The sequence below is a fragment of the Streptopelia decaocto genome (assembly GCF_964273445.1).
Source record: "Streptopelia decaocto genome assembly, chromosome: 7".
NCBI classification, from domain to species: Eukaryota; Metazoa; Chordata; class Aves; order Columbiformes; family Columbidae; genus Streptopelia; species Streptopelia decaocto.
Window position 1 is genome coordinate 27,345,040 of NC_138661.1, and position 11,968 is coordinate 27,357,007.

General features: G+C 41.0%; 1 protein-coding gene across 1 annotated transcript; it reads right to left on the reverse strand.

Moving 5' to 3' along the window:
- Positions 1-1,029: 1,029 nt before the first annotated feature.
- Positions 1,030-11,968, reverse strand: PSMA6 (proteasome 20S subunit alpha 6). Its single transcript, XM_082058129.1, has 7 exons — positions 11,787-11,968; positions 7,741-7,835; positions 6,912-6,993; positions 6,504-6,659; positions 4,768-4,946; positions 2,512-2,606; positions 1,030-1,238 (listed from the first exon to the last, which is right to left on the reverse strand). Exons 1-7 carry the CDS (start codon positions 11,860-11,862, stop codon positions 1,181-1,183), a joined length of 741 nt encoding a protein of 246 aa, XP_081914255.1. The 5' UTR covers positions 11,863-11,968; the 3' UTR covers positions 1,030-1,180.

The following is an 11,968-nucleotide window of genomic DNA, read 5'->3' on the forward strand; positions in this document are numbered from 1 at the left end:
TTAAAACCACCACAGAATTACATCTCCTTTACTACAATGAACTTGAAAAATACACATTCAAGAGGCTTTAACAGTAAAGCAAAAAGAAAAAAAAAATCCAGCAATCCCAGTTTCTGATGACTTATGAGGCCTTCCCCAAAGGTCTCAAAAATCAAAGAGAATTCTGGACTAATTAAAGCAAATACAGGAATAGCATAGAGGAGGAATGAAGGAGCTAAACTGGATTAGCTTGGCATACTCCCAAGAAGACGCATGTCAACCCAACAGCTAAAAATGCCTGGTAAGCTGCCCTGTCTCCCCAGTGTCTCCTCCCTCACAACTCCATCATCTCCCTTTTTGCTGCTGAGGGTGAAACCTCTTCAATTGCAGCAAAACAAAAATGCTTTTTTGCGGTCTTCTCTTTTCTCCTAACCCAGAACCTTTGAAGGAGCAATGGGAATTGCTTCCCAGAGACATTCTTGTTGATGTACTTTGTCTATTGGCCCCAACATTGTTCCTGGCACTGCCCAAAACCTCAAACCAGGTTGGTAACAACAGCCAAACTCTCAAAGTACACTGCATATAGAATCTGTTCCCCTAAATAAATGTTAGCTTGAGAGCTGTGTTATTATAGTAGATATCCATTAAATTTACTACCTGGACCTCAAATAAATCAGTCTAAAGGAATGCACTGGGAACCACACCACAAGTTTTTTCTTCAACTTTTGTCATATATCCTTATACACACCCGAGCAAATACTAAGATCTTATTTTCCCCACAGAACAATAATGTTATAAGCCTTCCAATATCAGGGCAAGAAAACACATGTAAATGTAAGATTTACCTCAACACCCCGCCTAATTGATATAAAACTTTACATTAAGAGCCAAATAGCTCAGGTGAAAAATATGGAGTCGAGTATAAAACTTCTCTTAAAATACAACTAAAAGGCAAGCAATCACAGAAATATTCAAAATCACCAAGCATTTTGAAGAGAACTTCATAGAACTGAGAGTTTTAAAAAAAATACATTAAAAGGAGAAACAAAGTATTTCAAAAACCTCTGTTTTATTTGTACAGAGTAAAATACATCATATAATGGACATCGTTTTCCACCCATAATCTAAAGCCATTAATAAGTGTTTTCTTTTCATCAAATATCCTGGTCAGAAGCACAGACAATGGAAATGGGAATGCTAATTAGTCTCTCTCTGCCAGAGCTACAAGGTGCACATCAATCTCTGCTTCTGTAAGGATCCTGAAAGAACAAAAACAAATCTTAAATAGCTTCAATGATCCTCCTCCTTAAGCTATAATGTTCCAACCTAATATCTACACAAATGAGTTTTACACAATGTATCTTTCAGCCCTTTGAAGCCCTGCTGCCAGGGCCTCAGGCTGACATTCCAGTTCTTTTTGAAAAAATAAACAAAGAAGCCAAGACACTAGAGAGTAAAAAGGCAACAAATGGTAGAAAAAGAACAGGTAATTCCTGCAAGCTGGGCCCTGGTGAGGAGAAAGGGTATGGTCATTAGTATGATTACTCCAAGGTGGACACAGGTTTTCACAGCCTTCTCCCTCTGCTTGTTATCCATCCTTTCTGAAAAGGACAGAAGACCCGTAAATGCAGTTTGGTAAAAAAAACAGCACTTGACCCTTGAGCAGCAGCAAAGGGGTAATGCAGCTCCCGTATGCTTTCTCAAAAGTGCCGTTATTCAGCGGTCCTAAACACACCCCACCAAATGCAAACCCACCCATCTTCACTACATCAACTTTATACACATCAGGAAGCACTTAAGTGGCTGCACCTGTAGGACACAAAGGTTTGAAGCCTCTCTCCAATCCCCACCTACCAAGTAGCTAGACTGAAGCAGCAGAGGACTTGGCTTGGCTGCTCCTGTCTGAGTTGTTGGGGTTTTTTTAATTTTAAAAAAAGGCAATAAAAGACTAAGGCAGAAATAACTGAACTCCTCTGCAGCAAGCCAGTCGTAACTAAATTTTAGCTAACGCGTACCTAGAGGGTCATTTTGCATTAACTAAAGTGCCCCCAAACCTATTTTCCCACATTTCATGCACACTTCCACAGCTCTGTGCTGTGAGAAGGCTGCCTGGGCCGCTGCACCTGACTCGAGGCGCAGCCCTCAGCAGGAAGATCTGGTGTTGTCTCAATAGATCTGACCAAGGGACCTTGCTGCACACAGTGCGCTGCCCTTGCACCGGGGCGATAACAGGGGAGGGAGGAAATGGCAGGTGTCTTGCTTTCATGCTAGATGGGAAAACACACCTCTATACTGCACCACTTAACCATGTCAAACATTTTAAAACTATGTTACCATTTTTTCTTAAACAATGTCTTTTACCAGCACACATTTTGAAGAGTTACAGGAAAAAAACAAAACAAAACAAAACAAACAACAAACCTCCAAAACTTCTGACATCTCTTTTTCTCAATTCGCCATTACATAAGAAGTTAAAAATAATTGCCCATAACCAGAGAAACACACCAAGTTCTATCAACACTGGTCACTTACCTGAATTTAGGATTTTCCACTGTAACTACACCAACTTCTATTTCTGAAGGTTTGAAATCAATGGATAGTACAGTAGACAGGCATGTTATTGCTGTCTGAAAGATTATAAAAAAATGCTATCATTAAACAGAAAGCAGTAAGGCTACTTTTTTTTTTTCCCCCAATAGACAAAGCATTAACAACTGCCCTTCCTTCTAGTTTTGAGTTATTTCCTTCCACCTCAAAACCTCAGCCGAAAAGTTTCAAATAGTTTCCCCTTGTTACAGAATACAATCCCTCTCCGGTCCTCTTGCTAAAAAGCACAATCTAGCAAAGGGACATGTCATTTTCATAGCAGAAAAAACCCACAACAAACCTGAAAGCTTTTACCAAGCAAAGATTAAAACCCCATGTCCCAAGGACAGAACATGTTTCATTACTGGCAAACAAGACTGACACCAACATGACAGTCCAAGATTACTCAAAGCACAAGTCACTTGTGTAGCTTTCATTCTGGCTTTTCTTTCAGTAATTAAAATTATGTTGGCTGTTTCTAAAAGCTGTATTTCATCATGGCTTAACTTATTTTATTCCCACCCTAATCATCACCTGTTTTAAAAGGTATTCTTTGCAATCTCACTCACGCTTAACCCTGCAGTAGGGTCATAACAATGCTAAAGATATATTCCTAAAACAACGATTGAGCACAAAAAGAAGTTCCATAAAACAGCTATGTAGCCAGATGCTTATCAAATCAGTTATTCTGACATGCTGGCATTTAATTCTGATCAGTAATGTATTAGGAAGTGTAAGACACCAGACAAGATTTTCTGAAGGTTATTTTCAATATGTTGATAATACATTCATTCTGCAGTAATTCTATAAGACAACACAGATGTATTATCACAAGACTGCCAAGTTGTAAAAAAAATTAAACCAAAACAAAAACCAGCAAAAACCCCCAAACTCTGATCCACAGAGTATTATCACTAATTCACCACAAGCTTAAAAAAAAAGGCAGCATTATGTGTGAAGAACACTACAAAAACATGATTTTTGCTCTTGTTTGACAGACTTGCTTCTCTTTGTCACTGCTGCCTTTTACAGTAACAGCGTCTGATCTACATTCACAATCTCAGCATTTTTACAAAGACAACAAAAAGGTATAGAAGCGCTTTCAGGATCTGACTGTCAGATTAATTACCAATTAAGTATTTGCATGATACCATGGAAGTTTTATGAATTAAAAACAGGAATATGAAAAGACTATTTCATCTATCACTCAACTAAGAGACATGCACAATGTAATCAAGTAGTGACAGAAAAATATATCTAATCCGAAAAATATTCAGCCAGGATAAAAAAGGATCTCTGAGGGAATTTCAAACACATTCAATTTCAGCATGCTATGATGATTAGACCCTCTCAGGATCTTCTCTTTAAAGAAATCACATATTAAGGAAATCAGTATTTAAGATATACATATAAAACTTATGAGTTTATACTGAAGAACTTTCCGCTTAAATGGTACTTTCACAGTAATGCAGACTTCAGATGTAATTTAGCTGAAGGTCTGAATCTGCATAGCACTCACAGGGACCTTAACACAATACTGTTTAATCTTAGAGTGTCAACAGCTTGGGTTATTATTCCTAATTTCAAGTGCTGACCTTGTGATGCAGGAAACTTAACATTATGAGAGAAGAATGAGGCCTGGCAGGAGAAACAGGTGGGCCAGGGAAGAGGATTGTTTAGACAGTTCTCTACAGTCTGAGTGAAAAAAGTAAGGATAACTTATAAAATAGGTCAGCGAACTGATTTTATAAGCAGGATACATTTTTACAATGGGCCTTGAAGGACAGTTTTCACAGTGGGCGTAACAAAGTGGTGCTATATTTACTAAACTGACAGACATGCACTACCCCATCCTGTTTGAAATGAAGATTGGTTTAAGTGTCACTAAAAGAAAATTGCACTGGTATCCCCAGAATCAAGCACTGTAGTAACCAACTACCAGCTGCAGTGGGAGTGCTACAATTATAGATTCTGCTTCAGCTAACATAAGGCAGAAAAAAGCAGATTAGATTACTATTTAAAAACACTTGCAAAATACCTTTAAAGATTTTCTGGCTGGAATAGCTATACTTGCTCTGGCAGCAGTACAGGACTGTAAGAAAATAGGAAATGCCTAACTGCATTCCCCTATATCACAAGCCTACATACAGCATATTCATTAGAAATACTTTAACAAATCTTTATTTCCTTCTGCTGGCCTACCTCTACTGTTTGTTCATATGTCCAATCAAATTTCTTCTTTACTTTCTTTTCAAGAAAACTGGTTGACTCTGTCTGTTTAACGCCTGCAGCTGTGGCCTTGAATCCACAATAGTAACCAGCCGGATCACACTTGTATACCTGAGGGCCGTGTTCTTCATCAATACCAATCAGAATCATACCTTGAAGAGAAAATTTGTTAACTTATTTCTTTCCCCAACTTTAGCAATCTCATTCAACTGAAGAACAGAACAGAGACTCCTCTCCCCCGAAACTTGCGCACACACAGCAGGACATTTTTGGGAACCAATACCTAGAGCTGTGATTTCCTCCTTATCTCTAATTTGCCATTTCCTACTAGCATCTCATTATCAGGTGTGCACTTCAGTTTAGTACAAACTAGATCTCTGTCATTCCCAAAGAAGGCTGCTCAATAAACATGGAAACATTTTTGCCATGCTCAGTGTGTAGAGAACCACAAATCAGGAAATACAAAAGTTTAACCCTGATACAAAGTTAACCCACCCACAATTCACTTCCTGCGTATTGTGTGACACTTCAAAAGTGTTAACAATAGTTCTCTTAGCATGTGCCTTTTACCAGAAAGCAACTTTACAAATATGTTGAAACTAATAGAAATATTAAAAGATAACTTTAGATTTCTAGACTGTAATCCTGAAAAGCACTGTATTACATCCATCATATTTTCCAAAAAAGGTTAAGAGAAGAAAAATAAATATTTATTCATGTATTTAAAAACAAAACAGAAAAAACACACAACCATTTTCCAGTACTATCGAGGTCTGGGAAATGCCAAAGGAAGAAACAAACAATCATTCCTGAATATTACAAGCACAGAAAAATTGCCCCATCATGGAAACTGTGGTGTAACCCTCAATGTTACTTCTTTAGTGAGAAGTGCAGTGCTTACTATGGTTACGAGAAGTGATTCATCAATTCTGAAACTATTGTCCTGAAAAGAAAAATGCAAGCAAACTAAAAGAAACCTAGACAGAATGTTTAACGAAAAAAGTAATTGAGGAAACACTGAGGAGACGTTTAGTCTTTTATCTCAGTTCTGGGCAGCCTAACAGTACAGTTATAAGTTGCTCACAGGCAAATATAAAAGGAAAAAAAGTCAGAACCCATCTCAGAACAGACAGATGACCAAGAATATCTAAAAAACCCCCAACTTTACACATATCTTTTTCTACTTAAACTGCATTTACTGTTATAAAACAAGACTGGTGCAGAAATGTTTGCAAGTGAAATATTTTTAAGCGCTTCTTATCTACATTAGCTATATAATGGTTATGCAGATTTTTAGCCTATACATACCACTTTGATAGAAAATAAGACACAAAATCTGCACAAACATAGTTGCTCTCTCCATATGTCTGTTTTAACAGTGATATTTACCAAGACACAGACAGCAGTAAAAAGAACATCTCCCAGAGACAGGCATCACTGTGCAGTGTGAACAGACTAGGTCTCAAAAACGAAGGTGAAAGAGCATCACACATGTTTCAGAGGCTGAACCATTCACTCCACGCCAAATGCTGAATCAATGGTAAAATCACGGCTCCAATTCAGGATTTCCAGCACTGCTCTCTCATTTGGCTGTTCATCCCTCTTACTCCTTCACTTACATGCAGACCTTGCACAATTTGAAAACAGGTGAGAACTCCTTGCACTTGAAGTCGTAAGCTTAGACAAGAAACAGAAAAGACTAAACTTACAGCAACCAAGAGGCCTCATTTCAGCATTCTGCGTATAGACCTGAGAAATATCTGCAATCCTTTTACATAGCATATCCACAGGGATGTCATAGCCGTACTTGTACTTCCAGTTAGCAGCCTCATAGCGAGCTCTCTGCACCTGGGATCTGCTGTCAGCTAGACAAAAGAACTAATATTAATTTAACTGAACAGGTACCACGTTTATTCCTAGCATTGCTAGAGAAAGCAAATTCCAAGCCCTACTTTAAGTTGTCTTTAAATATACATATCAGAACTAGACAAGTTCTCCAAAAAACAGATTGAGCAGAACAAATCTCCTGGAGCACTTGTTTTGTATGATGCAAAGTGGATAACTATATAAAAAAATTGACACACTTCAGATACTTTAAAAGATGGTGAATTAAATACCTGTCATTCCTGTCATCACACAGCCAATATTTTCAGTAATTTTGAATAAATGAGTCACTGTGTTGGAATCCAGTAACTTGTCCTAAAGAGGAAACAGAAATGAACTAATAGAAAACATTGTTCTTTAAGTACAAAAAAGACTCTGGATGCTCTGGTATTTACAGAAGAGACCCCCAAAAAATCAACTAACAGCTAAAAATTGTCTTTCAGGCTTTCTACTATTTACTGCTATAGGCACATGAAGGAAGAAATAGGAGAATGAGAAAGATAAAAAACTCAGTATTTGGAAAAGGCTGACAGCTGCAGCATGACCAACTTCAAAGTCTTTTTCCCTCTGAAGAAACTTTGAGAACACACATACAAAAACTTGAGTTCTTGTTGCACTCTCCCCTTCAGACAAAAGGGTTTTCCCTCTTTGTTAACAATACAGCCCCACTGTGCTGAAACGCTCGTGAAAATCTGTTCTGAATACTATTGGTATAACACTTTCTGAGTAGGAATTAAAGAAATCAGGAAACTCAGGATGGACAACTCAGCCCTTACAAGCCAGACTAATGTACAGCAGCCAAAGTACAACACACCCCACTCTGTATTTTAGCTTTAACCCCTCAATCACTGCAGAGAAAACCAATATTACAGTACTTGGTGAGGAAATGTACAACTGAGCACTAAACAGAGCTAGAACTCGTAATAAGTAGAACAATAAGATATTCAACTCAAACTGCAATATATGTCAACATCAATAAATATAATATCAATGTCGCAATGTGTCACCCCCCTGTTTTTTCTTACTTCCTTCCAGCCTCCCCCTCAAAACCAGACTACTTACAGGTACTTTTTTCTGTGTTACAATTACTGCAGAATCTTTCCCACGAACAGCTACTGATGTAAGTCCACCCTGGTTTATGGCCTTGAAAGCATATTCTAGAAAAATACATAAAAATTAATAAAAAAACAGCATTAGAGATATTAGTACAAGTAACTCTTACACACCTCCTACCAACACACAAGACACAATACTTTGTGTCTTTAAGGTCTTTAGTACAATGCACACAAGAACCTTCTGATGGGAATTTAGTCATTAACTCTCATCACAAAAATACTATCACTGCTTTGCTCAAACATTTCTAACATTTTGCCTTTTTGTTCAGTTAGAATGTTTAACAGCAACAGAATTTGTTTTAAAACCAAAAGCTGGTTCTGCACTTGACCAAAAGAGTCCGACGTTAATATCAGACTTTTTAGCATGCAAAAGTTTAGTAACTCAAGCATTATTACCATTGCAAGGATGTGATTTTCTTTTGTGGTTTTCAACTGATACAGATGAAACCTGAGGTTTCAATGCAAAGAAGATTGGTTTTAACCTTACTATCGCATTTTCTGACTGGATGTTCAAACACAGCAATGCTTTTATCCACTTTTTAAAATGAAACCTAATCATGTACCTACCAGACAGCACTACTGAGATAAATGTAATGGATTAAGGTTTACTTGATATAATCCATGTAATGCATTTCCCTTGATTAATGGTTTCAGAAGTCTTAAGAACAACAACTTTAAAAATAATTTATCTGGCAACATATGATAAAAATTCAGAACTCCCTAATATCTGATTAGAAGAGGGAAGTTTCAGGCAGTAACTATATGTATTTTTTTTGTCCGTGATGCGAATAAAAATAGAACAAGTCTGAACAACAGTGTAGCAAATCGCTAAAACTATCCTCTAAAATAATGGGAGCAAGAAGCTCAGCTGTTTTAAAAGCTGCATTCAAATCTATGGAAGAGACTGCACAACAGGAGAGGAATAATGGGAAAATGAAAAAAAAACAACTCTTCCAATACCAGGATCTTTATGTCCAATTTGCTGAGTCAGTGCTGTGGAAGGGCTAGCTGCCACGTATTTATGGCACCATAGTTATTACTCTCAGGCATCAGAGCATTTACTGGGTAACCCAAACATGCCATAAAGAGCATTCCCCCTTTTTCTCCGCTACACACACAGCTCCGCTCACCTCTTCACTTGCCCTCTCTGGGTGACCGGTGCTGTAGCCTGCAGGAGGACACAGCACCCGGTGAGACATGAGGCAGCGCTGCCCACAAAACTGTCACGTTTGAAGCCCCAGGCCAGGGCTCTGCAACGCTTGTTTATTTATGTGCACAAATACCTGAAGGGAGGGTGTAAAGAAGGTGGACAGAGCCAAGCTCTTCTCAGTGGTGCCCAGTGCCAGGTCCAGAGGCAACGGGCACAAAATGAAACACAGGAGGTTCCATCTGAACAGCGGGAAACACTTTTTCACTGTGACGGTGACCAAGCACTGGCAGAGGCCCACAGAGGTTGTGAATTCTCTGTCCTTGGAGATATTCAAGAGCTGTCTGGACACAGTCCTAGGCAACCTGCTCCAGGTGGCCCTGCTTGAGTAGGGATTTGGACAATGACTTCCAGAGGTCCCTGCCAAACTCAACCATTCTGTGATTCTGTGACACTGAGGTGGGAGCAGGAACAGGTGCCCTCGCAAACTGTTTTTGTTTGCAAGTACTGACAATCAGGCTTGCTGAACTGCAGTCCCTCCTTGTCCTGTTCCTATTACCATGTGCATTCCTCAGTTTTCAGAGACAAGCCAAAAAGTGACGTATCACAAATCCAAATTGCTAGTGGTGTTTTAAGTCTGTTTTCTGCTATGTAAGTATTTCAGCAATACTCCACATGTTCTTTCTGAAAACACCAGTCACTTGCTGTTACATCATGACAGTCAGAAATTTGACCATAATCATTTTCTTCACCTCCCAAAATTCCACTTAGAAGAAACATTACTTTTGAAGACCGGAACTAATAAGTGGCAAGACAACACTGATGCTCTGAGTGATTTTAACCACAGCAACAAGAAATGTATATGAAATAACTGTTAACTTCTCTAACATGAGATCACTTCAAAGGCACTTGAGCTTTTTGAGCTTTGGAAAGAGAAGACAGCTCTAAGGCAAAGCACAGGTGTTTCAGTACAATATCACTACACTGGAAATCTCTGTTCAGGTACTGCCAACTTCCAAAAAATCCTCAGGTTTTAAGGCAGCCTTAAAACAATGTATCTATACTCATCCTTGACACCACCTAATTAAACTGTATCCAGCACATGGACAAGGATGTACAGGATTAAGAAAGAAAGAAAGAAAGAGCAAAAAAAACCCTGGAGTTGGATATTTAACCCCAAGCAACCATGAGCTTTCTACCCAGGTTGTGGCCAGGTGCTGGCCAACACTAGCGTGGCACCATGTTCAAGTTGTCAGCCTGGCTGCGGGTACAGTGAGCTCATACATAACTATGCGCACCTATGTATTTTTCTTCCCACAGCATACAGGTACTCAAAATATCTTTTAGACAGCTTCAGGCTGTGTGCAGAGGCTCACAAATGCACAGGCAGATACTTGCTTCTAAAACACGGGTAAAAGATATGGAGGTACTGCACATTTCTCACACATTAACCTAATTGCTGAATATACCCAGGAAGTAGAAAACTGAGGCTCTGTTTTCTCTTTGCATCAGGATGCAGAAACTATTCCTAACAAGTTGTACTGCAACAGAGAAACAGCCAGAATGATGACACAGACTAACCAGCTTGTTATAATGCAAATGGAAGGTCAGAGCCCATGACTCTTCCATCACAGAGCCACTGACATCCCATGTGAGGAAGTGCTGCCCCTACCCATATGTATAAGGCTCACTGTGCAAGTTGCATACAAGCCTTATAAACGCTTCAGGCATAAGACAGCACCTGTATGTAGGTATCTTGTATGGGTAACTTTCTATCCATGTACAGACACCTACACAAAGGCACTTTCCTGGCTGCTCCCTGGAGAAAGGACCCCTTGAAACTGGGCCACCTGTGCAGGAGGCCTGTTCCACACACCCAAGGGCAGACACAAAAAACTTACTGGCTGCCATGGGCAATTCATGCAGTCTGGTCCCAACAGCCCCCTTTCCTGGGGAACAAATGGATGTACGGATGTGCTGTGTAATACATGTGCAGCGAAGCCACTTGCAGCTGTGGAAGAGCCACTAAGCTCCAGGGGAAGGTGGCATCAGGATGCTGCTGCCAAAACAAATCACCCAGCCCTGTTGTAAGGATCGTTCAGGAGCCCTCTCATTGTTCTGCCAGAGTGCAAGCTGACTATGCTGCTATTGAGTATTCTGCAGCAGCACCATGAGGCTCCTCTGCACAATTTGCTGCACTGTAGAATATGAATAAAAGTCTCAGTAACCTACAGAAGAAGATAAAGCTATGCTGCAGCGTAATTGCAAAACGTTCAAAGAAGCCTGAAAATAAAGGATAGCTGCTGCTGTCTCACAGGCTGTGATGTACAGAAACATGGCATTGAGGTATAGCAAGGGAGAGCACGGGCTACCACCAGAAACTGACTCTGTAACTCTGGCATGCAGGGTTTGAGGCAGTTCAAGTCCCATTTCAAACAGCTCAGAGGAATAAACAGCTTTTGGATAACTGTCACGTTGGTCTACAAGCATCTGAAATAAAACACTGGGAAATGGCAGGAGGCCCCTCCCCGTGGCAGGGGACACTGCAGGGGATCCCCCCCGGCTCTGAGCTTTCCCTTTCTCAGCGAGGATCCCCCTCCCGGGCCCCACGCCGACACGCCGGGCCCGCAGCTGCTCCTGGCTCCCCGCAGGCTTCTCCCCGCACCGCGGGACCGGGCAGGGCGGGAACGGAGACTCGTCGGCCACAAGAAGCGTCACGTTCCCCCCCTCCCCAAGGCAACCGGGCTCGGCGGGGTTTCCCGAGCCCGCTGTGGTCCTGCCCGGCCGGCAGGCCCGGCCCGTGACGGGGCAATTCAGCGGCAGCATCCCCGGGGCCGGACACCCACCGACTTGGTAGAGGCGGCCCTCGGGCGAGAAGATGGTGATGTGGCGGTCGAAGCCGGCGCTGGATCCGCGGGACATGGCGGAGCGGGGGGGCGGCGCGGCCGAGCGGCTCACGGCGTGCAGGCCCCGCGGAGACCGTACACAGGGCACCGCGGGAATACTTCCGGGTCACGCGCCCGGCGCA

What these genes read in the sequence shown, in the direction of transcription:
- PSMA6 (XM_082058129.1), bottom strand. Translation starts at nt 11,862, where the DNA reads ATGTCCCGCGGATCCAGCGCCGGCTTCGACCGCCACATCACCATCTTC. An exon ending in TAACACAGAAAAAAGTACCT is followed by an intron (nt 6,994 to 7,740) that starts GTAAGTAGTCTG and finishes TTTCCTCTTTAG; the next exon opens with GACAAGTTACTGGATTCCAA. An exon ending in CATATGAACAAACAGTAGAG is followed by an intron (nt 2,607 to 4,767) that starts GTAGGCCAGCAG and finishes ATAATCTTTCAG; the next exon opens with ACAGCAATAACATGCCTGTC.